At 44.9% G+C, this 27,810-nt stretch overlaps 1 protein-coding gene across 1 annotated transcript in view; it reads left to right on the top strand.

Moving 5' to 3' along the window:
- Window positions 1-27,810, top strand: part of C4H17orf67 (chromosome 4 C17orf67 homolog) — a 93,292-nt gene that overhangs the window by 14,883 nt on the left and 50,599 nt on the right. The window contains exon 2 of the mRNA XM_077257598.1: window positions 20,012-20,112. Coding sequence (XP_077113713.1) covers window positions 20,012-20,112 — 101 coding nt within the window. The remainder of the gene's footprint in view (window positions 1-20,011; window positions 20,113-27,810) is intronic.

Here is a 27,810-nt window from a genome sequence, read left to right as displayed (position 1 = left end):
GCGACGCCCAAAGATCAGGAGAACCATTTAAAGGAAATGGGCATGGCCCAGCTTCCAATCCGAGGATCAGATAAATTAACCCCGGAGCAGCCAGAAGAAAACTAGCCGACACCAATGAGCAAACAGTGGTCAAACGCGAAATTACCGCTGTCTGTCAGATGACCTGGTCTGGACAGTGTCCGACATGACAGTACCCCGCCTTCTACGAGGGACCACAGGGCCCTCACAGCTTATACGACCCGGCTTGTCTGGATGGCGGCGATGAAAACACCTGACCAGCCGATCCGCATGAATGTCCGAGGCTGGTACCCAGGACCTCTCCTCAGGCCCATAACCACGCCAGTGTACCAAATATTGTAAAGTGCGGCGCACCAGACGAGAGTCAACCACCCTGGAGACTTCAAATTCTAGGTTACCATCCACCAAGACTGGAGGTGGCATAGGCGCCGCATCCACAGAACCCACCACCTTCTTAAGAAGAGACCTGTGGAACACGTTGTGTATTTTATACACCGTAGGGAGCTCCAGTCGGTACGCTACTGGGTTAATGACGGCGGTGACCCTAAATGGACCAATAAACCGTGGACCCAATTTAAGGGATGGTATCTTAAGTCTTATGTTTTTTGTGGATAACCACACCCAGTCATCCACACTCTGGTCCGGACCTGGCACACGCCTACTGTCAGCCACACGTTTGTACCTAGCACCCACACTCAACAGGCGCTGTTTCACTCTCCTCCAGACTGATGACAATTGTGTTCCTAACTGGTCTTCCTCTGGAACGCTGGAAGAGCCTCTCTGACTCAACGTACAAAACTGAGGATGTAGCCCGTAAACACAAAAAAAGGAGACTCCCCAGATGACTCCTGGCGGTGATTATTGATGGCAAACTCAGCCAAAGGAAGAAAGGTAGACCACTCCTCCTGGTTATCAGAGACAAAGCAGCGCAAGTACTGCTCCAAATTTTGGTTCATACGCTCGGTCTGACCATTTGACTGGGGATGAAACGCAGACGAATGAGACAACTTGATCCCCAGCCATGAGCAAAATGCTTTCCAAAATTTTGCTACAAACTGAGTACCCCTATCTGACACGATGTCAGACGGAACTCCATGAAGCCTGACCACCTCCTGCACAAACACCTGAGCAAGAGTCTTAGCGTTAGGTAAAGAAGGCAAAGACACAAAGTGCGACATTTTTGAAAACCGATCCACAATCACCAAAATGACCGTGTTCCCAGCTGAGGGAGGCAAATCAGTGATGAAATCCATGGAGATTTCCGTCCATGGCTTACTAGGTACCTCCAGAGGAAGTAGTGTGCCAACAGGACGGGAGCGGGGCGTCTTCGCCCTAGCGCACGTGGTGCAAGCTGACACATATGAGACCACGTCCTGTCGGATTTTGGGCCACCAAAACCGACGTGACACCAACTCCAAAGTACCTCTAACCCCTGGGTGGCCAGCCAGGACAGTATCATGATGCTCCGCCAACACCTTTAGGCAGAGATGAAGCGGTACAAAAGATTTGTTGATGGGAAGCTCAGATGGTATCTTCTCCTGAGCCTCGGCAATCTCAGCCTCAACCTCGGTAGTGAGAGCCAAAACCACAACACCCTTTTGGAGGATGGGTACTGGATCTTCCCGAGGTTCTCCCCCCGGAAAACACCTGGACAGAGCATCCACCTTAGTGTTTTTAGACCCTGGTCTGTAAGTGACAACAAAGTTGAACCGCGTGAAAAACAATGCCCAGCGAGCCTGCCTGGGAGACAGACGCTTGGCAGACTCCAAATACAGCAGATTCTTATGGTCGGTAATAACAGTGACCTGATGTACCGACCCCTCCAAGAAGTGTCGCCATTCCTCAAAGTCTAACTTAAGAGCCAACAACTCCCTGTTACCGATATCGTAGTTACGTTCAGCGGACGACAGTTTTTTGGAGAAATAGGCGCACGGACGCAAACCACTCAAGGATGAGCCTTGAGATAGTACCGCCCCCACACCAACCTCAGACGCATCGACTTCCATGACAAAGGGTTTAGATACGTCTGGCTGCACAAGAATGGGGGCTGAAACAAAACTGTTCTTGAGAAATTCAAATGCGCGAACAGCAGCCTCAGGCCAAACGGAGAAATTGGTACCCTTTTTAGTCATGTCAGTTAGCGGTTTAGCAATGATAGAAAAATCCTTGATAAATTTCCTATAGTAGTTAGAAAACCCAAGGAACCGCTGAAGTGCTTTCAGGTTATCAGGACGTTCCCAATGCAGCACCGCTTGCACCTTAGCGGCGTCCATTTTAAAACCAGAAGCAGACACAATATAACCCAAGAACGGCAACTCTTGAGCAAAAAATACACATTTCTCAAGTTTAGCATACAGCTTATTCTCTCTGAGAAGCTGTAACACCTGCCTGACATGATCTAAATGAGCATCACGGTCGCAAGAATGTATGAGGATGTCATCTAGGTACACGATAACGAATTTCCCCAAAACATGCGAGAACACATCATTGATGAAGTGTTGGAACACTGCAGGTGCGTTAGTTAACCCAAAAGGCATCACCAAATTTTCAAAATGACCCTCAGGGGTAGGGTTGAGCGACCTTTACATTTATAGGATCGGGTCGGGTTTCACCCCCTACTCAGGGGTATTAAAAGCCGTCTTCCACTCATCACCTTGACGGACTCTTATGAGGTTGTACGCCCCCCTGAGGTCAAGCTTGGTAAACCACTTAGCACCTGTCACCTGGTTGAACAAGTCAGGTATCAGTGGCATAGGGTATGGATCACGAACCGTAATCTGGTTCAACTCCCTGAAATCCAAACACGGGCGTAATCCGCCATCTTTCTTCTTCACGAAGAAGAACCCTGCTGCCACCAGTGAGGATGACGGCCTGATGTGCCCTTTGCTCAAACTTTCAGAAATGTAATCCTTGAGCGCTTGTCTCTCTGGACCGGAGATGTTGAACATCCTTGCTTTAGGCAACTTGGCCCCTGGTTTAAACCTGATAGAACAGTCATAGGAGCGGTGTGGCGGCAACTCTGAACAACCCTTCTCAGAGAACACATCCGCATAATCCTGAAGTGACTCAGGAACGCTTGAAGTCACAGCGGACACACATGTGGCCAGGCAATTCTCCTGACTAGGGTTGAGCGAAACGGGTCGGCCATTTTCAGAAGTCGCCGACTTTTGGCAAAGTCGGGTTTCATGAAACCCGACCCGACCCCTGTGTGGGGTCGGCCATGAGGTCGGCGATCTTCTGAATCTGGTATCGGAATTCCGATACCGAGTTCCGATATGTTTGCGATATTGGAAATTGGTATCGGAATCCATATTTAAGTGTAAAATATAGAATCAAAATAAAAAATATTGATATACTCACCCTCGGATGTGCCCTGGTACTAACTGGCAGCCTTCCTTCCTAAGAATGAGCGCGTGAATGACCTGCGGTGACGTCGCGGCTTGTGATTGGTCGCCTGAGCGGTCACATGGGCGGCTGCGACCAATCACAAGCCGTGACGTCATTTAAGGCCCTTCACGCGCTCATTCTTAGGAAGGAAGGCTGCCGGAAAGAAGCCGAGGGTGAGTATATTCCTATTAGGTATATACTCACCCTCGGACGCACCCTGCTTCTTTCCGGCAGCCTTCCTTCTTAAGAATGAGCGCGTGAAGGGCCTTAGATGACGTCACGGCTTGTGATTGGTCGCGGCCGCCCATGTGACCGCTCACGCGACCAATCACAAGCCGTGACGTCATCTAAGGCCCTTCACGCGCTCATTCTTAAGAAGGAAGGCTGCCAGAAAGAAGCAGGGCGCGTCCGAGGGTGAGTATATACCTAATAGGAATATACTCACCCTCGGCTTCTTTCCGGCAGCCTTCCTTCCTAAGAATGAGCGCGTGAAGGGCCTTAGATGACGTCACGGCTTGTGATTGGTCGCGGCCGCCCATGTGACCTCTCACGCGACCAATCACAAGCCGTGACGTCACCGCAGGTCATTCACGCGCTCATTCTTAGGAAGGAAGGCTGCCAGTTAGTACCAGGGCGCGTCCGAGGGTGAGTATATCAATATTTTTTATTTTGATTCTTTATTTTACACTTAAATATGGATCCCAGGGCCTGAAGGAGAGTTTCCTCTCCTTCAGACCCTGGGAACCATAGTATCCCATTGCACTGCATTGGGTTTCGTGTTTCGGCCGACCCCGACCCCGACTTTTTTATAGGATCGGCCGATTTCACTCGACCCGACTTTTGAGAAAGTCGGGTTTCGTGAAACCCGACCCGATCCTATAAAAATAAAAGTCGCTCAACCCTACTCCTGACAGAAATCACTCCACTGGATTATGTCCTGAGTTTTCCAGTCAATCACCGGGTTGTGTGTAGACAACCATGGAAAACCCAGAACCAATTGTGCCGGAAGACTCTTGAGCACCTTACATGTGACCTGCTCGAAATGAAGAACCCCAATGTGGAGTTTAACCTCAGCCACGAACTCAGTAATCTCCCCCTGTGGAAGAGGAGCAGAATTGATGGTGACCACACTGATAGGATGAGGCAGTTTTTCAATCTTAAAACCAGCAGTGCGCGCAAACTCCTCATCAATGAGATTTGTGACGGAACCACTATCCACAAAAATAGTGATTGGTATCTCTCTGCCAGCGACAACAACTTTGGCAGGGAGCATGCACTGAGAAATCATCATGGAGGATATACATAAGCTCAGATTAGACTCCTCCACACCCTCTGAGCTCAGAAGTTTTCCGCCGTTGCGTTTTTCTTTAACAGCAGAGGACAGATATTAATAAAATGACCAGTTTTACCGCAGAAAAAACAGGCTCCCTGCTTCCTGAGTACAGGGGTACGATTCTTAACATGTCACACCCCTGTGATTTGCATAGATTCTGTGGGCTCACCTGCAGCAACCTCACGTGAACCTAAACCTTCACCCACAGGCGGCGTCTCATGATTCCCCTAACGCAAACGGCGATCAATGCGGACAACAAGACTCATAGCGGAATCTAGTGAAGCAGGAGTCTCGTACATCAGGAGGGCTTTTTTAACCCTATTAGAAACTCCATGAATAAAGTGACTCCGCAATGCTGGCTCATTCCACTGAGTGTCAACAGCCCAGCGGCGAAATTCAGAACAGTAATCCTCTGCAACACGCTCCCCCTGGCAAATAGTGCGTAACTTAGATTCTGCTAGAGCCATTTTGTCTGGATCGTCGTAAATGTGTCCTAGACCAGAAAAGAAACTCTCCACTGAGTTAAATGCAACAGAATCAGACGGCAACGAAAATGCCCATGCTTGGGGATCGCCGCTCAATAATGACAACACCAGACCCACACGTTGAGCCTCATTACTAGAGGAGATTGGGCGCATACGGAAATACAGTTTGCAAGCTTCACGAAAAGAAACAAATTTACTGCGTTCCCCAGCAAATTTTTCAGGCAAAGGAAACTTGGGCTCATTAACTCCTCCTGTCGCTCCAGCCTGTATATTAGATACTGCTAGTCCCTGTTGCTGCAGTGCTCCCTTCAACTCAGTGAGCTGTAGGGACAGCGCCTCCAACTGGCGGGTTATAGAAGTCATGGGATCCATGACAAAACACAGAGAAGAGAAAAAAAAAAAAGGAACGCCCTTTTTTTTTTTTTTCTTGTTAGGCCGATTATAATGTCACGGGGATACAAGGAGGGCGAGAGCTAATAACCCGGGCCCCTGCAATTTCCCTCAGACTAGGGAAACCCTGTCTGACCCTCTACCTGAAGTTTACACTGAAGGTGTGCATGTTCAGGCCTCCACCCTCACCCTGAATCCTGATTCAGCCCTAGACTGAACACCACCGCCCACCACCCAGTGAATGCAATAAACCAATACCCACAGTTATAACAAACAAGGATAAAGGGAAATATACACCACGCCTGTTGTGAATTCTGCCCTTGGGCTCCCTCCGGTGGTTGTAAGTGGTAGCGCTGCTGTCTCTGAATCGCAGCATTTGTCAGGTGTGTTCACTTTTTGCAATTCTGACTGGGCTATTTAGTCTTGCTTCACCCATTAGTCAGTGCCAGTTGTCCATTGTTCCTGGAGGATTCACATCTCTGCCTGGTCTCTCCTGCTTTGCAGTTCATTTCAACAAAGATAAGTTCTGGCCTTGATTTTTTGCTGTCCACATGCTGTGGCCTTATTGTTCAGTTCTTTTCCATGTTTTTGTCTTGTCCAGCTTGGTCTGTATAAGGATTTGTTTAGCCAAGCTGGTATCTCTGGAGATGCAGATATACCCTCCATATCTTTAGTTAGCTGTGGAGATTTTGTATTTTCTGTGGTGGATATTTTCTAGTGTTTTAATACTGACCGCATAGTACTCTGTCCTATCCTTTCTATTTAGCTAGAAGTGGCCTCCTTTGCTAAATTCTGATTTCAGTCTGTGTATGTTTTTTCCCTCTCCTCTCACAGTCAATATTTGTGGGGGGCTGTCTATCCTTTGGGGATTTTCTCTGAGGCAAGATAGTTTTCCCTTTTCTATCTCTAGGGGTAATTAGTCCTCCGGCTGTGTCGAGATGTCTAGGGAGCGCTAGGTACATTCCACGGCTACTTCTAGTTGCGGTGTTAAGTTCAGGGTCTGCGGTCAGTACAGGTACCACCTTCTCCAGAGTATGTCTCATGCTGCTCTTAGGCCACCAGATCATAACAGTACAACTGGCCAACAATGAGTTAACAGCAATTTAAAAAAAAGGGAAGGAAAGTGCTGAGCCATTTTTTTTTCTGTAGTCTGTTGTGTTTTTTTTTTTCTTTTTCTTCCCTCTTTACCTCTGGGTGGCTCAGGAGTTTGGCGCTGGTATGGATGTTCAGGGATTGACTTCTCGTGTGGATCAACTTGCTGCTAGAGTACAGGGTATTTCCGATTATATCGTTCAGACTCCGGTTTTAGAGCCTAGAATTCCAACTCCTGATTTGTTTTTTGGGGATAGGTCCAAATTTCTGAGCTTTAAAAATAACTGTAAATTGTTTTTTGCTCTGAAACCCCGTTCCTCTGGTGATCCCATCCAGCAGGTTAAAATTGTTATATCTCTGCTGCGTGGTGACCCCCAGGATTGGGCATTTGCCCTGGAACCTGGGAATCCGGTGTTGCTTATTGTAGACACCTTTTTTCAGGCGCTTGGGTTATTGTATGACGAACCTAATTCAGTGGATCATGCTGAGAAGACTTTGTTGGCCCTGTCTCAGGGTCAAGAAGCGGCAGAATCATATTGCCAGAAGTTTAGAAAATGGTCTGTACTGACTAAATGGAATGAGGATGCCTTGGCGGCAATCTTCAGAAAGGGTCTTTCTGAATCCGTTAAAGATGTTATGGTGGGGTTCCCCACGCCTGCTGGTCTGAGTGATTCTATGTCTCTGGCCATTCAGATTGATCGGCGCTTGCGCGAGCGCAGAGTTGTGCACACTATGGCATTGTCTTCCGAGTGGAGTCCTGAGCCTATGCAGTGTGATAGGATTGTGTCTAGAGCTGAACGACAAGGATTCAGACGTCAGAATAGGTTGTGTTTTTACTGCGGCGATTCTGCTCATGTTATTTCTGATTGCCCTAAGTGTACCAAGAGAATCGCTAGTTCTGTTACCATCAGTACTGTACAACCTAAATTTCTGTTATCTGTGACCCTGATCTGCTCATTATCGTCATTTTCTGTCATGGCATTTGTGGATTCAGGCGCCGCTCTAAACTTAATGGACTTAGAATTTGCCAGACGTTGTGGTTTCCCCTTGCAGCCTTTGCAGAGTCCTATTCCTTTGAGGGGCATTGATGCTACACCGTTGGCTAAAAATAAACCTCAGTTTTGGACAAAGCTGACCATGTGCATGGTGCCAGCCCATCAGGAAGATTGTCGTTTTCTGGTGTTGCATAATTTGCATGATGCTATTGTGCTGGGTTTCCCATGGTTACAGGTGCATAATCCGGTATTAGATTGGAAATCTATGTCTGTGACTAGTTGGGGTTGTCAGGGGGTTCATGGTGACGTTCCTTTGATGTCAATTGCCTCCTCCCCCTCTTCTGAAATTCCTGAGTTTTTGTCAGATTTCCAGGATGTATTCAATGAGCCCAAGTCCAGTTCCCTTCCACCGCATAGGGACTGTGATTGTGCTATTGACTTGATTCCAGGCTGTAAGTTCCCTAAGGGCCAACTTTTCAACCTGTCTGTGCCAGAACATACCGCCATGCGGAGCTATATTAAGGAGTCCTTGGAGAAGGGGCATATTCGGCCATCTTCTTCACCATTGGGAGCAGGTTTTTTTTTGTTGCCAAAAAAGATGGCTCCTTGAGACCCTGTATTGATTATCACCTCTTGAATAAGATCACGGTCAAATTCCAATACCCTTTGCCTTTGCTTTCTGATCTGTTTGCTAGGATTAAGGGGGCTAGTTGGTTTACTAAGATTGACCTTCGAGGAGCATATAATCTTGTTCGTATTAAGCAGGGTGACGAATGGAAAACTGCGTTTAATACGCCCGAAGGCCATTTTGAATACCTTGTGATGCCATTCGGACTCTCTAATGCTCCATCTGTGTTTCAGTCCTTCATGCATGATATATTTCGGAGTTATCTTGATAAATTCATGATTGTATATTTGGATGATATTTTGATTTTTTCAGATGATTGGGAGTCTCATGTGAAACAAGTCAGGATGGTATTTCAGATCCTTCGTGATAATGCCTTGTTTGTGAAGGGGTCTAAGTGCCTCTTTGGAGTACAGAAGATTTATTTTTTGGGCTTCATTTTTTCTCCCTCATCTATAGAAATGGATCCGGTTAAGGTTCAGGCCATTCATGATTGGATCCAGCCCACATCCGTGAAGAGCCTTCAGAAGTTTTTGGGCTTTGCTAATTTTTATCGCCGTTTCATTGCCAACTTCTCCAGTGTGGTTAAACCCCTGACCGATTTGGCGAAGAAAGGCGCTGATGTGACGAATTGGTCCTCTGCGTCTGTTTCTGCCTTTCAGGAGCTTAAACGCCGATTTACTTCTGCCCCTGTGTTGCGTCAGCCGGATGTTTCTCTTCCTTTTCAGGTTGAGGTTGACACTTCTGAGATTGGGGCAGGGGCCGTTTTGTCTCAGAGGAATTCTGATGGTTCCTTGATGAAACCGTGTGCCTTCTTTTGTCGAAAGTTTTCGCCTGCGGAACGCAATTATGATGTCAGCAATCGTGAGTTGTTGGCTATGAAGTGGGTATTTGAGGAGTGGCGACATTTGCTTGAGGGGGCCAAGCACCATATTGTGGTCTTGACCGATCATAAGAATCTGATTTATCTCGAGTCTGCCAAACGGCTGAATCCTAGACAGGCCCGATGGTCCCTGTTTTTCTCCCGTTTTGATTTTGTGGTCTCGTATCTTCCGGGTTCTAAGAATGTTAAGGCTGATGCCCTCTCTAGGAGCTTTTTGCCTGATTCTCCTGGGGTCCTTGAGCCGGTCGGTATTCTGAAGGAAGGGGTGATTCTTTCTGCCATCTCCCCTGATTTACGACGGGTTCTTCAGGAATTTCAGGCTGATAAACCTGACCGCTGTCCAGTGGGGAAATTGTTTGTTCCTGACAGATGGACTAGTAAAGTGATTTCGGAGGTTCATTGTTCTGTGTTAGCTGGTCATCCTGGGATTTTTGGTACCAGAGATTTGGTTGGTAGGTCCTTTTGGTGGCCTTCTTTATCACGGGATGTGCGTTCTTTTGTGCAGTCCTGTGGGACTTGTGCGCGGGCCTAGCCTTGCTGTTCCCGCGCTAGTGGGTTGCTTTTGCCTTTGCCGGTCCCTGAGAGGCCTTGGACGCATATTTCTATGGATTTTATTTCGGATTTTCCGGTTTCCCTGAGGATGTCAGTTATCTGGGTGGTTTGTGACCGGTTTTCTAAGATGGTTCATTTGGTACCTTTGCCTAAGTTGCCTTCCTCTTCTGATTTGGTTCCGTTGTTTTTTCAGCATGAGGTTCGTTTGCATGGCATTCCGGAAAATATTGTGTCCGATAGAGGTTCCCAGTTTGTTTCTAGGTTTTGGCGGGCCTTTTGTGCTAGGCTGGGCATTGATTTGTCTTTTTCTTCCGCATTTCAACCTCAGACAAATGGCCAAACCGAGCGAACTAATCAGACTTTGGAAACTTATTTGAGATGCTTTGTGTCTGCTGATCAGGATGATTGGGTGGCTTTCTTGCCATTGGCCAAGTTTGCCCTTAATAATCGGGCTAGTTCTGCTACCTTGGTTTCACCCTTCTTTTGTAACTCTGGTTTTCATCCTCGTTTTTCTTCGGGGCAGGTTGAGCCTTCTGATTGTCCTGGGGTGGACTCTGTGGTTGACAGGTTGCAGCAAATTTGGGCTCATGTTGTTGACAATTTGGTGTTGTCTCAGGAGGGGGCTCAGCGTTTTGCTAACCGTCGTCAGTGTGTTGGTTCCCGACTTCGGGTTGGGGATTTGGTCTGGTTGTCTTCCCGTCATGTCCCTATGAAGGTTTCTTCCCCTAAGTTTAAGCCTCGGTTTATTGGCCCTTATAGGATTTCTGAGATTATCAATCCAGTGTCTTTTCGTTTGGCCCTTCCAGCCTCTTTTTCCATCCATAATGTTTTTCATAGATCTTTGTTGCGGAAATATGTGGTGCCCGTTGTTCCCTCTGTTGATCCTCCTGCCCCGGTGTTGATTGATGGGGAGTTGGAGTATGTGGTTGAGAAGATTTTGGATTCTCATTTTTCGAGGCGGAAGCTTCAGTATCTTGTCAAATGGAAGGGTTATGGCCAGGAGGATAATTCTTGGGTTGTTGCCTCCGATGTTCATGCTGATGATTTGGTTCGTGCCTTTCATTTGGCTCATCCGGATCGGCCTGGGGGCTCTGGTGAGGGTTCGGTGACCCCTCCTCAAGGGGGGGTACTGTTGTGAATTCTGCTCTTGGGCTCCCTCCGGTGGTTGTAAGTGGTAGCACTGCTGTCTCTGAATCGCAGCATTTATCAGGTGTGTTCACTTTCTGCAAATCTGACTGGGCTATTTAGTCTTGCTTCACCCTTTAGTCAGTGCCAGTTGTCCATTGTTCCTGGATGATTCACATCTCTGCCTGGTCTCTCCTGCTTTGCAGTTCTTTTCAGCAAAGATAAGTTCTGGCCTTGATCTTTTTGCTGTCCACATGCTGTGGCCTTATTGTTCAGTTCTTTTCCATGTTTTTTGTCTTGTCCAGCTTGGTCTGTATAAGGATTTGTTTAGCCAAGTTGGTATTTCTGGAGATGCAGATATACGCTCCATATCTTTAGTTAGCTGTGGAGTTTTTGTATTTTCTGTGGTGGATATTTTCTAGTGTTTTAATACTGACCACATAGTACTCTGTCCTATCCTTTCTATTTAGCTAGAAGTGGCCTCCTTTGCTAAATTCTGATTTCAGTCTGTGTATGTTTTTTCCCTCTCCTCTCACAGTCAATATTTGTGAGGGGCTGTCTATCCTTTGGGGATTTTCTCTGAGGCAAGATAGTTTTCCCTTTTCTATCTCTAGGGATAATTAGTCCTCCGGCTGTGTCGAGATGTCTAGGGAGCGCTAGGTACATTCCACGGCTACTTCTAGTTGCGGTGTTAAGTTCAGGGTCTGCGGTCAGTACAGGTACCACCTTCTCCAGAGTACGTCTCATGCTGCTCTTAGGCCACCAGATCATAACACACGCCGCAGTCAACCAGGAATACACTATAAAGGTGCAGGGCAAAATAAATACAAATATAGGAAGGAGTAAATAAGACAAAGGAAAATACACCACCAGCAACGATTCTCCAACAACCAGCTCTCCACTCCGGACCGAGATAACTACGGATAAGACAGAAGCTATAATTGGCGATGCCCAAAGATCAGGAGAACCATTTAAAGGAAATGGGCATGGCCCAGCTTCCAATCCGAGGATCAGATAAATTAACCCCGGAGCAGCCAGACGAAAACTAGCCGACGCCAATGAGCAAACAGTGGTCAAACGCGGAATTACCGCTGTCTGTCAGACGACCTGGTCTGGACAGTGTCCGACATGACATTAACTCAATGAGAGGTGCTGTTACTACAGTGGGGTCACTTTTGGATTTTTTTTCGAGCACCTTAGGGGCGCCACAAATGTCACCCGCACACTATTCTAGCAAAATCTGATCTCCTAAAGCCAAATAGCACTCCTTCTTTCTCAGCCTTGATGGGTGGCCAAACAGTAGATTCTGATGACATGTGGGGTGTCACCACATTCAGGAGAAATTATTAAATAAATTCTGGGGTCAACTTTTACCTATCAACCCTTGTGTAACTGACAAATTTGCAGCTAATAAAAAAATACATTTTTACCTCAAATGTTATATATTCACGTTTCAATGTTCTAAAATTCTGAGAGGCATCTATGGTTTCAAAATACTTGCTACACCCCTAGATAAATTCCTTAGGCTGGTTTCACACGTAGACCCATTCAAATGAATGGGTCTATGTAGATGTCAGCGTGTTTTGATGGACCGTTTATCATTGTGCAAAACACGCAGACATGTCCGTTTTTATCCGGACACATGGCCCGCCAAACGTCCCGCACACGTGCACATGGAGAACGGTGTACACTGTCCTCTGTGCCCACAAACAGCTGCTGGGGAGCAGTGCTACTGTAAGCTGCTGTTCCCCTGCATGTGGTGCTAAAGCCAGCTGTCATCCATTCATCCATTGTTCTCCCCTGCTCGGCCAGCAATCAGGGGAGAAAAAATGAATGATGCGCAGGCTCAGTTACTAGCGGTGATGTCACTGAGTCTGTGCTTGCTCGTTGGCATGAACTCCTGTGACCTCAGCACCATGGGAGAATGTAAGTGATGAGGTCACATGAGTTCATGCCGGCGAGCGAGCACAGACTCAGTGACGTCAGCGCTAGTTACTGAGCCTGTGCCCGCTGCGTATCATTCATTCTTTCTCCCCTGATCGCCGGCCGAGCAGGGGAGAAGAATGGATGACAGCCGGCTTCAGCACCACACGCAGCGGAACAGCGCTTTCTGTAGCGCTGCTTCCCGGTGGCCATCCATGTGGTCCTGATGTGACACACACAGACACATGGACACTGATATCTCCAGTACCGTTTTCCCGGTACCAGAAATATCAGGACGTATGAAACTGGCCTAAGGCAATGAAGTTTCCAAGATTTGGTCACCTGGGGTTTTTCTGTGGTTCTGTCACCTCAGGGGCTCAGCTAATGGAGCCCTCACTCTATTCAAACGAAATCTGGGTTCTAGTAATGGAGGAAACCAGCACCAAGCAACATAGTGATTACCTGGTCGCAGTAGAAATAGCAGTTGAAAAAGCTTCTCAGGCACCAATGCTGCACATGGAACAGCCTCGTATAGAATCCAAATATAGAAAACTGGAAGACGTGGCGCTTGGTGAACGGTTGAAATTATTCTTCTTTAATCGGGTAAATCAACACATGAGTGTAGGGGAACGGGTGCTGTCATGGAATTCTGGGTTCTAATAGCCAAGTAGTGTTCCTTCCCATCCAATCCCTGCCGTGTGTCCAAACAGTAGTGTACAGTCATATTTGGGGTACTGCTATTTGGGAGATATTGCATAGCAACTTATAGGGTCCATTTTCTCCTATTATCACTTGTGTAAATTATAAATTTGGTGTTAAAACAGTATTTTAGTTGAAAAATGTACTTTTTTATTCTCACATCTAAATGGTATAAAGTTTTGATAATCACTTGTAGTTAAAAAATGCTCAGTACATCTCTAAGTGAATTTTTTGAGGGGTCTAGTTTCCAGAATGAGGTCACTCGTGGGGGATTTCTGCTGTTTTTGCATATCAGGGGCTCTCCAAATGGAACATGGCATTTACAATCTATTTCAGACAAATATCACTTTTTCCTTCCTTCCCGAGCTCTGCCATGTGCCTAAACAGAAGTTTTTGACTACATATGGGGTACAATTTAAATTTATATTTTTTTCATTCCACTTTTCATTAATTCCTGTGTAGCACCTAAAGGGTTAAAAAAAATGTCCCGACAGCAGTTTTGAAGTATTCCAGGGGTTTAGTTTTTAAAATGGTATCACTCTTGGGGAGTTTCCAATATAGAGGCCCCTCAAAGTCCATTTAAATCTGAATAGGTACCTAAAGAAAAGGTTTTGGAAATTCCTTGAAAGAATTAGAAATTGCTACTAAACTATTAACTCCTCCAACAAAATAAAATGACATTTGAAAAATGATGTAGATGTAAAGTAGCCGCATGGGAAATGATATTTATTAATTATTTTGTACAGCATGACTAACTGGTTTAAGGATATAAATATTGAAAGTTTGAAAATTGGGACATTTTCAAAATTTTATCCAAAATTTTAAAATTTTCACAAATAAAAGCCAAAAATATTGACCTAAATTTACCAATAACAAAAAGAACAATGTATCATGAAAAAACAATCTTACAATCACTGGGATCCGTTAACGCATTCCCGAGTTATTACCACATAAAGTGACACTGGTCAGTTTAAAAAAAATGGCATGGTCATTAAGGTCAAAATTGGCTCTGTCACCAAGGGGTTAAAGGGGTTGTCCACTAGTTTCAATTATCCCCCAATGTATCCCCCCGGGGCCCCTGATGAATTGTGCAAATACCTTCTGTTGCCGTTTTTGCCTGTGAGCGGCGCTATTCCTGCGGCTGAGTCTGGGTCACGTGATCCCCAGGCTGCAGCCACCACTTATTTAGACTCTGGAAATTGACGTGACGTCAGCAGCAGGCGTGACCCAGCCGCACAGTCAGCAGTCACTCATCAAGAGTGACTGGGCTGTGGGCGGAGCTGGGGGCTGACTGTGGGGCTGTGCTGGGGGCGGGGCTAGGCAGTGATTGTGCGGGCGCCGGTGTCTGCGTGCCGGGGCTCTGCTTGCCGGCGCCGGGGTTCTGCGTGCCGGCGCCGGGGCTCTACGTGAAGGCGCTGGGGCTCTGCGTGCCGGCGCCGGTGTCTGCGTGCCGGGGCACTGCGTGCCAGCACCGATATGTGGGGGCCGTTGCCGGTATGTGGGGGCCGGTGCCGGTATGTGGGGGCCGGCGCCGGTATGTGGGGGCCGGCGTCGGTATGTTCTGGGTCTGCTGCAGAGGGGTGGTCTTTGGGGTGTGTGTGTTTCTCTCTCTGTGTGCAGGCATTGTACGATGGGACTACAAGTCCCATCGGGCTCTGCCTGCTACAGTGACAGTGAGTGACACATTAGCCAATGATGGGACAGTAGTAGTCCCATCATCCGGCTAATGTGTTGAATGTAAAAAAAAACCCACACATATACAGTACATACATACATAGAACACACATACAGGACATGCGATGACATGCGCCATGTGATGACATGTGCCATGCAGCATGCGACAACATGCGACGACATGCGCCATGCGACGACATGCGCCATGCGACAACATGCGCCATGCGACAACATGCGACGACATGCAGCATGCGACATGCGACAACATGCGACGACATGCGCCATGCGACATGCAACATGCAACAACATGCAACGACATGCAGCATGCGCCATGCGACGACATGCTACATGCGACGACTTGCGCCATGCGACATGCAGCATGCGACATGCAGCATGTGACATCATGCGACGACATGCAGCATGTGACGACATGCGACATGTGACATCATGCAACATGCCACATACAGTACATACATACAGTACATACATACAACATACATATAGACATACAGTACATGTAACATAGAGTACATACTCACCATCACTTGTCACTTTGTTCCCCGAAGCCAGTGTCATCTGTAAAAAAGATTAAAATAATAAACAAACACTATACTCCCTGATCCGCAGAAATCCAATTAAAACGAGTGTCCCTCGATGATCTCCCGTGGAGAGCAGGAGCAACAACTGATGTGACCGCTCACCAGGGGCTCCAGGAACACAATGAGGGGAGGAGGGTATCCTTCCACAATGTATTCCCCACAATGTATTCCTACGCCCCTGTGAGAAAATAGTCCCTAGTCTCACTTTATGGCATTGCTGTATGAGAAAGTTCCCACACAGCTTTTTGCCATAAAGTGAGACCAGTGAACTATAGTAACCTCAGTGATGCACTGCAGGAGCCATTGTCTCCTGTCAGTGTGTCACTGAAGGTCCTATAGAGCAGTGACATCACCCGATGTCACTGTTCTATAGGGGAGATTGTCGTGGGACACTCGTTATTAATTGGACTACGGCGGACAGGTAGTATACGGTTTATTATTTTACGTTTTTTGCAGGCGCTGAAGTATGGTAAGTATGGTTAAATGAAGAATAATAAAATACTTTTTTCCTAATGTGTGTGTGTTTTATTAACCCTTTATTACTACTGGATTAATAACGGATAGGTGTCTTATTGACTCCTCTCCGTTATTAACCCGGCTAAATGTCACCTTACAATAGCAAGGTGACATTAACCCCTTATTACCCCATATCCCACCGCTACACGGGAGTGGGAAGAGAGGGGCTAAGTGCCGGAATTGGCGCATCTTACAGATTCGCCATTTCTGGGGCGGCTGCGGACTGGTATTTGTAGCCGGGGGGGACCAATATCCATGGCCCCTCCCTAGGCTATGAATATCCGCCCACAGCTGTCTGCATAGCCTTTCTGGCTATAAAATATAGGGGGACCCCACGTCATTTTTTTGGGGATCCCCCTATTTTAATAGCCAGTAAAGGCTACGCAGAAAGCTGCGGGCTGATATTCATAGCAGGCTACAAATATTGGCCCCCGGCCGTCGGCTTTCCCCCTCTGGCGCAGAAAATTTCGCGGGAGCCCACGCCATTTTTTTTTTTTTTTAACTGAAACATATTGTTCATTAACCCCTTTCTGCCAGCTGATGGAATAGTACGTCAGCTGGCAGTATCCCCCGCTTTGAGGTGGGCTTCGGCGGTGAGCCCACTTCAAAGCAGCACCATGTCAGCTGTTTTTGATAAAAAAAAAAATGTACATGATCGCTAAACGGCATAGCGAGAAAAAAAATCAAAAGACAAAATTACGTTTTTTTGGTCGCCGCGACTCTGCATTAAAATGCAATAATGGGCGATCAAAAGAACGTATCTGCACAAAAGTGGTATCATTAAAAACGTCAGCTCGGCGCGCAAAAAATTAGCCCTCACCCGACCCGATATCTCAGAAAATATAGACGCTACGTTTATCGGAAAATGGCGCAATTATTTTATTTCTTTTTAGCAAACTTTGACATTTTTTTTCACCACTTAGATAAAAAATAACCTAGACATGTTTGGTGTCTATAAACTCGTAATGACCTGGAGCGTCATAATGGCAGGTCAGTTTTATGCTGTATGCACACGTTGCAGATTTGGGTGCAGAATTTTCGGCACAAAATCTGCATCTCCTTGCAGAAAACGCCGCTGCTTTTTGGATGCATTTTTTTCACGTTTCTTTCATTTTTTTTGCCCGGTTTTGATGCGGGTTTTTTGTGTGGTTTTGATGCAGTTCTTGGTGTGGTTTTTTTTGCATTTTTTGCGTGTTTTTTGTGCATTTTTGTATGCGTTTTTGAAAGCTAAATAAAGATGTATTATTGAACAAAAAAAAGATTTGTGATGTCATTATTGTCCAACCCACACTTAATTACACACAGATAGACATATAGATGATAGGTGAAATGGATAGACAGAGCTACATATAGATAGATCTATAGATGCATACATCTACCTATTCCTATATCTATCGATATATCTGGATAGATATATCTATTGATAGATGTATGGATAGTGTAGGGTGTGTGTCCACTGTCCGGATTACATCCGAATTAGCTGCAGATTGGATGCTGCGTACTTGTAGTCCCATCAGATGATGCCTGCACACACACCCCAAAAGACCCCCCGCACAGCCCTGCACACACCTGAACAGTCCCGCACACCCCCGAACATTCCCACACACACCCGAACAGTCCCACACACACCCGAACAGTCCCACACACATCCGAACAGCCCGCAGACCCCACACACACCTGAACAGTCCTGCACAGCGCCGCACACATCCGAACAGCCCGCAGACACAGCACACACATACACGCACACCGTCACCGCCCACACACTTCCCTCCTCCCGAACTGCTGCGTTTCTCGGACCCACATCCGCATCTAAACTGCACATCTGTTTTACATCTGCGGTTTTGCTGCGGATGTGCCCGACTCAATGAAAGTCTAAAGGTGCAGAAACGCTGCAGTTCGGCACAAAAGAAGTGACATGCTGCGAGAAAAAAAAGCTGCGTTTCGGTGCGGCTTTTTCCGCAGCATGTGCACAAGTCTGCGGCTCCCATAGACTTACATTGGTTGTGCACTACACTGCGGATTTGATGCAATTCTGTGCGGCAAAAAATGCTGCGGATCTGCAATCAAATTCGCAACGTGTGCACACAGCCTTAGCATTTAGTGAACCTAGCAAAAAAGCCAAGCAAAAAACAAGTGTGGGATTTGCACTTTTTTTGCAATTTCATCACACTTTGACTTTTTTTCACATTTTCTGTTACACGACATGGTAAAACCAATGATGGCGTTCAAAAGTAGAACTTGTCCCGCAAAAGATAAGCCCTCACATGGCCATATTGATGGAAAAATTATGGCTCTGGAAAGAATGGGAGCGATAAACGAAAACAAAAAAGCTCCAGGGGTGAAGGGGTTTAGAAACATGGATATGGACATATCTATGGAAATAGACATACCGGTAGATATATAGATATATCTGTATGTATTCATCTATCTATCTATTTCTTATCTATTTATCCATCCATCTATCTATCTGTCTATCTATCCCATATCTATCTATCTATCTATCTATCTATCTATCTATCTATCTATCTATCTATCTATCTATCTATCTATCTATCTATCCATCTATCCGTGTGTAATGGAGTGTGGGTTGGACAAATGTAAAAGAGGAGGTTGGACAGAAATGACATCACAAATCATTTTGAAGATAGAGGGGGGAGAGGAGGGAGGGGTTGGGTGTGTTTTGGAGTGGGTGTGCCAGGTGCAGAGTTACAGGCGAGTGCAATGCATCATGGAACTTGTAGTATTAGAGCACAGTAACTCAGGAGAAAGGAAATTGTCGATTAACCCCTTGAGAGCTGGATCCAGCACTGAAGATGTGCTGCTACAGCATGATAAAAGGTAATATTGCTAAAATAAAGACAGTGGATGTTTTCAGTCGCACATAATAGCAAGATTTATGAAAAAAAAAATGTTTATTGTAGTGGACAACTTCTTTAAGAGTCTGAACTCAGCGCATGTCATTGCTTCCTATCCTAGATTTTTTTGTTTGATGATGCAATATGTTAGCATTTGGGGCCCCACTTTTAACTTTTGCCTAGGGACCCACTTTGCCTAAGGCCTCATTCGCATATAAGTATTTTACATCAGTGTTTGTATGCCAAACCCAGGAGTGGAACTTATAGAGAAAAGCTGAAAGATTGACACATGTTCTGTGTTTTGAAGACACTCCTGCTATGGCATACAAATCTGACGTGTAAATGAGGCCTAAAACCGATCCTAATCAAAGCTAACTGGATCAATCAGTGGCACACTGAGAAAAATTGAATGGAATCAGTAGAAACCTAGATAAACATGGTGGAAATATACATTATTTTTCAAAACAGGGCTTGCTGGCCATTGCCACTTAGAACAAAGAAGCTTTACATTTTTAATAAAAGATAATGTAACCTTGATTGATTAATACAGTTAAGAAGGCATTTTTTTTGTAAAGTCAGCCCCAAACTTTTTGCAATTACAAAGCTATATTTTATACATAAATTCACCAGTTTATGAAATTTTAATATCATATAGCTAAAATCAGGCAGTGAAAAAAATGCTCAAGTAAGTATAGCGTATCTATGCTGTTTTTTATTCCTCTAATTTTTTTTTTTTTTACAAATTCTTAACTGGGCAGAATTTTGCAATTTCTTACCTGGATTAAATGGAAATAATAAATAAAAAAGGTTTATTTTGTAGATATGTCTAAATACTGTAATTATTCTGTCATTGATTGCAGATGCATCACCAATTCTTATGGAAAATCAGGCCAAACAGGTTTTACGGACTAAGCGATCTGAAAGATCAATGAAGCCAGGATATACCGATGAACCAATGAGGGTATATATGTATATGTTGTTTTTTCTTTTATCATATTATAATATTTATCTAACATGAAGCATGTTCTTAGAAATGTTGGAAAGTAAGAAGCAATATCTTACGAAAAGGAGAGGTATAGTTCAGTTCCTTTTCACATCAAAATTATTTTTTATCTATTTTTCTTTAGGAAAAAATATGTAGTCTGCGCGGAGCTATTACTGCCTTCAAACACTCCAGAAACATGAAAAACCCCACTATAAGGCCGGGGTCACACTTGCGTGTGTAGTGCGAGAAACTCGAACATCAATCGGGACCGGAGAGTGCGGCTGCATGTACTTTTAGTGAGTGAGCTGCAGAGAGCTCAGCATCATTCACCAGCGATGACATCATCACTGGCTTTTTCCCACGGTCCAGAGGTCACTTCAGTTCAGCCCGGCCATGATGATGTCACCGCTGGTGAATGATGCTGCGCTCTCTGCAGCTCATTCACCAGTGGTTTTCAGCTGGGACGGCCACATCTTGGCTCCAGGTTGAAAACTATTTAGCCCCCAGACTTGGATTACAGCATGGGACATAACGACAGGCAGGTATGGTATATTGTTGGTTTATTATTTTATTTTTATTACTGGAGATCGAGGGCATCGGGGAATTAGGTGTTACAGTAAGTATGGCTTAATTTAGAACATTTAGGCTGTGTGCACACGTTCAGGATTTTTCGCATTTGTTTTGCCGTTTTTCGCTATAAAAATGAGATAAAACCAAAAACGCATACATTAAGCATCCTATTATTAGAATACGATCTGCAATTTTTGTGCACATGTTGCATTTTTTCCACGGCGGAATCGCATTCCGGAAAAAAACACAGCATATTCATTCTTTGTGCGGAATCCCGGGGATTCCGCACACATAGGAATGCATTGATCTGCTTACTTTCCGCCTGGGGCTATGCCCACCATGCGGGAAGTAAGTGGATCATGTGCGGCTGGTACCCAGGGTGGAGGAGAGGAGACTCTTCTCCAGGCCCTGAGAACCATATAATTGTTAAAAAAAAATAATTAAAATAAAAAATCGTGATATTCTCACCTTCCGGCATCCCCGGCAGTCTTCCCGCTCCTCGTGATGCTCCTGTTCCCAATAATGCCTTGCAGCAATGACCTGTGATGATGTAGCGGTTTCGCAAGACCGCTACATCATCACAGGTCATTCTCGCAATGCATTACTGGGAACGGGAGCATCACAAGCATCGGGAACGCTACGGGGGACCCCGGAAGGTGAGAATATCACGTTTTTTTTATTATTATTTTTAACATTATATCTTTTTACTATTGATGCTGCATAGGCAGCATCAATAGTAAAAAGTTGGTCACACTTGTCAAACACTATGTTTGACAAGCGTGACCAACCAGTCAATCAGTTTTCCAAGCGATGCTACAGATCGCTTGGAAAACGCTAGCATTCTGCAAGCTAATTACGCTTGTAAAATACTAATTTTTAGCGGGAAAATGCATGCCAATTCTCCACATGCGTTTTTCCCATGGCAGGGAGTTCCGGAATTGCTGCGGAAATTTCCGTGGCAATTCCAGATGTGTGCACATAGCCTAAAGGTGTCTGTGTAATTTTTTCAAATAAAGGACTTTATTCTGGCCGTGTTTTTATTTAACGTTGCAACTATAGGATTAGTAATGGAGGGGTATCTTATAGACGCCTCTCCATTACTAAGCCGTGGGTTTGATATCACCTTTCAGGTGACATCAACCTCACAAATATTACTCCACTTGACACCGCCTTTTCTGGGCAGCTGCAGGCTGCTATTTTTAGGCTGGGGGCCTATATTAATGGCCCCTTACCAGTCTGAGAAAAGCAAGCCCCAGCTGTGAGCTTTAGCAAGGCTGGTTGTCAAAAATGGGGGGGACCCCACGCCGTTTATTAAAATTATTTATTTAAATAATTTAAAAAACAGCATGGGGACCCCTCTATTCTTGATAACCAACTTTACAGAAGCTGACAGCTGGGGGTTGCATCCCCAAGCTGTGAGTTTTGTCTGGTTGGTTGAATAAAATAGGGGGGAACCCACATCAGATTTTTCATTCATTTATTTCCGAACGATTGTAGCCAGTGGCTGGGGAATACCCCCATCCTCCGCACCTACTGTCACTGTTATTAGTGACATCAGGTGTCCGATGATGGGGTAACAGTTCCAAAAGCCCCCACCTGCTGTCGTTCGGACTTTAATTTAACGCTCAGCATTCTCCTCTGCTCACTGGCAATGCAGGGAAGAATGATGACAGCCGGCTTCAGCACTAACCACCGGGGAACAGCGCTTACTGTAGCGCTTCTTACCCAGAGGCCGTCCATGTCACACGGAGGACATCAAAGTGTGTTCTCTGTGTGCACATGTGCGGGACGATTTGCCGTCAGTGCTGACTGCAAAAAACGGACATGTCAGCGTGTTTTGCACACGGACACATGGCCTGTGGAAACACACTGACATGTGCATAGACCCATTCATTTGAATGGGTCTACGTGTGTACGTGTCTCTGGTGCGTGTGAAAACTGTCACCGGAGACACGGACATGTGAAAGGGGCCTAATATAACGATTATTGTTAAATGGAATTAAAAAAAGCTTTTGGCAAAATGGCATTTAAGAAAATGGCAGCTCATTTGGCAAAAAAATTAGAACTCATATAGTGAAGCTTCATTAAAAATAAAAAGATATGGCTGTTACATCTATGAATGGATGAACAAAAATAATTGCCTGGCTGTTTGAAAATATACATCACAAAAATGTCATTGAATATATGCATTGTGTGAAAAAGTGAAAGTGACAAACACTTTTTCACACATTTGTATGTTTTTATTTTACATATGCTTGTGTGCATGTTTGTACTATGCATATGTGTGTGTAATGTGTAAATAAGCGCATGTAATTTTTTAGCATATGCATATTTCGATCAGCAAGAGCTTGTGCGATGTCATCTGTGAGTCCTGCTCATCTCCCGTTGAGACTTATGGATTTATTTTTTGTTTACTCATTCATTCATTCATTCATTCATTCACAGCCAGAACTTAAGAACTTTCTCGTCTTCATGCAAGCTTCCCTATAGAACATGTGGCTTTTTTGTGTCTGTAAAATTGTGTTCACATGTTGCATAAATACTGTGGGGTTTTTTTGTTTTCTACTGGTGTTCCGCACCAAACTACACAATAACAATCTACTTTGATTTTTTTAATTTTACTGCATTTTATGCCTTTTTCCTGTTATGTGATACAGTCTTGTTGCAGATGTAAAGCAGTGTTTTTATTGTGTTTTTATAGTACAGAGAAGCTTTGATTCTGCATTTTTTGCATACGTTTTTTTAGGCTCCTCAAAAAAGCCTCCAAAGGAAAAAAAGCACCAAAACCACAAAGTTCAGCAGCATCTTTTGAACCACATACTCATGAAATCACATCCACTTTGCTTGGACAGTTAAAGACAGTAGGATTTTTGTGCAAAAAAGCAGCAGAAAAAAACACAGCATTTATTTTACATGTGAACACGGTCTAAATATCCAAGTAAAGTGGAGGTAATTTCATGAAAACTCTTTCCTTCGGTGTATCTAAAGACATTTTTGTACTGTGCGGTTTTGTCGCTTTTTTTTCTCTACATGCTTTTATGTGAAGTCTGAAAAAACGCATGTTAAAGAAAAGTTGTTGAATCTTTAAGTGTCGAACCACATCTTTTCTATAATACTAAAAAAGTGTTAAAAATGTTGCTTTAAATCTGCACCAAAAATGCATCAAAAAAGGGGGAAAACACATAAAAGAAACACAGTAACCATGCCATGCAATAATCAGAGAAGCTTGTTATTGTGTCATGCAGTGCAGACACCTGCAGAAAACGTGTAGAAAATAGCAGTAGAAAAAGCCACATTTATGCCCTCAGCATTACATTTTTATTACATTTTTTATGGGTTTAATAATGAAAGAAAAAAATCATTTTTTACTCCATTTACCGATCACCGTAAATAATTTGACTGCTGTGCTATAGACACCGATAGCTGCTACTACGCAGGTGCGGGCGGCGCCATTTTCAAATTGTTTTATTTTCCCTAGCTGGATAACATCTAGTAAATGTATTATTGCCACACTAACCATAGGATTAGGGTGCAGAGCAGGTGCCACGGCTGACATCTGCCTGCAGAAGTGTTTTTTGTCTCTTTCTTCAGCATATACAGGTATTCATTATGCTAACTAGGGGGCGGGTCACTGAAGGATCACTGACCTGTCAGCAGTCTGCATTATGAATATATACTCAGAGCACCACATACACCAGCCCCACCTTAGGGCACGAGAATCTCATTAACACAAAACTGAAAAAAAAAAAGATTACGCAACAACCACAAGACAGATTTCATCAACCAAGGTATCATTGTAATCAGTATAACGGCGCTGACCTGACACTGTCTGTAGGTTACTGTGCACAATCCTGCTGACAGGTTCCCTTTAATGACCATGCCAAGTTTTACATCTCTGACCACTGTCACTTTATGAAGTTATAGCTGTGCAATGCTTCAACATATCCCACTGATTCTGAGGCCGGCGTCACACTAGGCGTATGAAAATACGGTCCGTTTTTTACGGCCGTAATACGCAGTAATTATCCCAAAACACTGTTCCGTATTCAATGCGAGGATGCGATTTTTACGCACAAATTTATCCGTGTGTCATCCGTATGGCATCCGTATGGCTTCCGTACGGCGATTTTTTTCTCGCAGGCTTGCAAAATGGACATATCATGGATCCATCGGCTCAAATATTCTTAAAAACATATATACTATCTATATATATGTCAGTGAGACATATATATATATATATATATATATATATATATATATATATATGTACAGTACAGACCAAAAGTTTGGATACACCTTCTCATTTAAAGATTTTTCAGTATTTTCGTGACTATGAAAGGCTAGTTTCACACTAGCGTTTACCTGATCTGCAGCAGGCTGCGGACTTCCTCCGTGAAGCCCCGCCCTCAGCCGCACCTCCGCCGCTAGCTCCGCCTACTTCTGCATGCGGCCCGCATGCGACCTCCGTACCTATCTTTAACATTAGGTACGTAGGTCGTGCGGCTGTATGCGGATGCTGCCGCATGCGTCGTTTTGGTAGCGGTGGGATATGGGGTAATGAAGGGTTAATGTCACCTTGCTATTGTAAGGTGACATTAAGCCAGGTTAATAATGGAGAGGCATCAATTATGACACCTATCCATCATTAATCCAATAGTATGAAATGGTTAATAAAACACACACACATTATTAAAAAGTATTTTTAATGAAATAAAGACACATGGTGTTTTAATATTTTATTATACTCTTAATCCACCTGAAGACCCTTGTCACCTGAAATAAAGTTAAAAAAACAAACAATATTCCATACCTTGCGTCGTTACAGTCTTGTCCCATGCTGTAAATCCATCTGAAGGGGCTAAATCATTTTACACCCAGGAGCTCTGCTAATGCAGCTGTGCTCCTGACTGTAAAATTTGGTGAATGAATGGAATGCAGGGGAATGTACTGTAGTTACCTCGAGTCGCGGTGATGCGCCCTCTGCTGGATGAACTCATATGAACTCGAGCATGGGAAAATATTCTGAAAAGTTCCCACATTCTTCTGATGTGTGATCACATCAAAGGAGAGAGAAATTAAATGGGAAATCAGACTTTTTTTTCGGTCGCCATCATTCTGTGAATAACGGCGATCGCAACACTGGGGTCGGTAAAACCCTACCTGAATCATATTCTCTTTGGACCCCAAAGAATTTCCGACGCTGGGGGGCGAAAACACTGATTTCTCAGCGCCATTAAAAAGCTGCGCTGAGGAATAAGTACCCTTAACTGCCACCATTAAAAGGCGTGTTGGTGGTCGTTAAGGGGTTAAAAAAATTATTTTATTGGGGTTCCATGAAATAGAGATTGTTGAGACAAATGTGGCTGACAGGCTCAGAGGGAGAGTGATTTTCACGCTCAACAGTCAGCCACATTTGAATCTATGTTTCATGGAACCACAATAAAATACTCTTTTAATCCTAAGTGGTGTGTGCCCCATTTCTTCTTGCTCATTTATTAAACTGTGCCTCACTACAGTATGTTCCAGTGAAAACTATAGCTTGTCCTGTCAAAATAAATCCTTAAATAGCTCTGTGATGACTTAGGACTAGTGTTGAGCGATACCGTCCGATACTTGAAAGTATCGGTATCGGAAAGTATCGGCCGATACCGGCAAAGTATCGGATCTAATCCGATACCGATACCCGATACCAATACAAGTCAATGGGACTCAAGTATCGGACGGTATCCCTGATGGTTCCCAGGGTCTGAAGGAGAGGAAACTCTCCTTCAGGCCCTGGGATCCATATTAATGTGTAAAATAAAGAATTAAAATAAAAAATATTGCTATACTCACCTCTCCGACGCAGCCTGCACCTTACCGAGGAAACCGGCAGCCTTGTTTGCTTAAAATGCGCGCGTTTACTGCCTTCCGTGACGTCACGGCTTCTGATTGGTCGCGTGCCGCCCATGTGACCGCGACCAATCACAACAAGCCGTGACGTAATTTTCAGGTCCTGAATGCCTAGAATTAGGCATTCAGGACCTGAAAATTACGTCACGGCTTGTGATTGGTCGCGTCGCGGTCACATGGGCGGCACGCGACCAATCACAAGCCGTGACGTAATTTTCATGTCCTGAATGCCTAGAATTAGGCATTCAGGACCTGAAAATTACGTCACGGCTTGTTGTGATTGGTCGCGTCGCGGTCACGTGGGCGGCACGCGACCAATCAGAAGCCGTGACGTCACGGAAGTAAGTAAACGCGCGCATTTTAAGCAAACAAGGCTGCCGGTTTCCTCGGTAAGGTGTAGGCTGCGTCGGAGAGGTGAGTATAGCAATATTTTTTATTTTAATTCTTTATTTTACACATTATATCGATCCCGATACCGATTCCCGATACAACAAAAGTATCGGATCTCGGTATCGGAATTCCGATACCGCTAAGTATCGGCCGATACCCGATACTTGCGGTATCGGAATGCTCAACACTACTTAGCACTTGTGCGGAGGTAAACTATTCTTAATTATGTCAGATTTACTATTTCTTTGTTCAGTAAGTCAAGGCACATGAGCCATTGTTTCATGTTAGACTTTCCAGTGCCCCTTTTTGTATGCTAATTTGTGGAATTCCTGCTGATTACAGATTGTATTAGCTCCCTGTGATGTACTAGTCTGCATCATTTGGAGGACAATTATGCAGTTTAAAGGGAAACTGTCACCCCCAAAATTGAAGATGAGCTAAGCCCACCGGCATTAGGGGCTTATCTATAGCATTCTGTAATGCTGTAGATAAGCCCCGATGTATCCTGAAAGATGAGAAAAAGAGGTTAGATTTAACTCACCCAGGGGCGGTCCCCTTTCTGTTCTGGTCCAATGGGCATCGCGGTCCGGTCCGGGGCCTCACATCTTCTTACGATGACGTCCTCTTCTTGCCTTCAGGCTGCGGCTACGGCACAGGCGTACTTTGTCTGCCCTGTTGAGGGCAGAGCAAAGTACTGCAGTGCGCAGGCACCGGGAAAGATCAGAGAAGCCCTGTGCCTGCGCACTGCAGTACTTTGCTCTGCCCTCAACAGCTGCAGGCTGATATTAATAGCCTAGGAAGGGGCCATGGATATTGGTCCCT

The sequence above is a fragment of the Ranitomeya variabilis genome, chromosome 4 (assembly GCF_051348905.1).
Source record: "Ranitomeya variabilis isolate aRanVar5 chromosome 4, aRanVar5.hap1, whole genome shotgun sequence".
Lineage (NCBI taxonomy): Eukaryota > Metazoa > Chordata > Amphibia > Anura > Dendrobatidae > Ranitomeya > Ranitomeya variabilis.
This window is presented reverse-complemented; position numbering and strand designations above follow the sequence as displayed.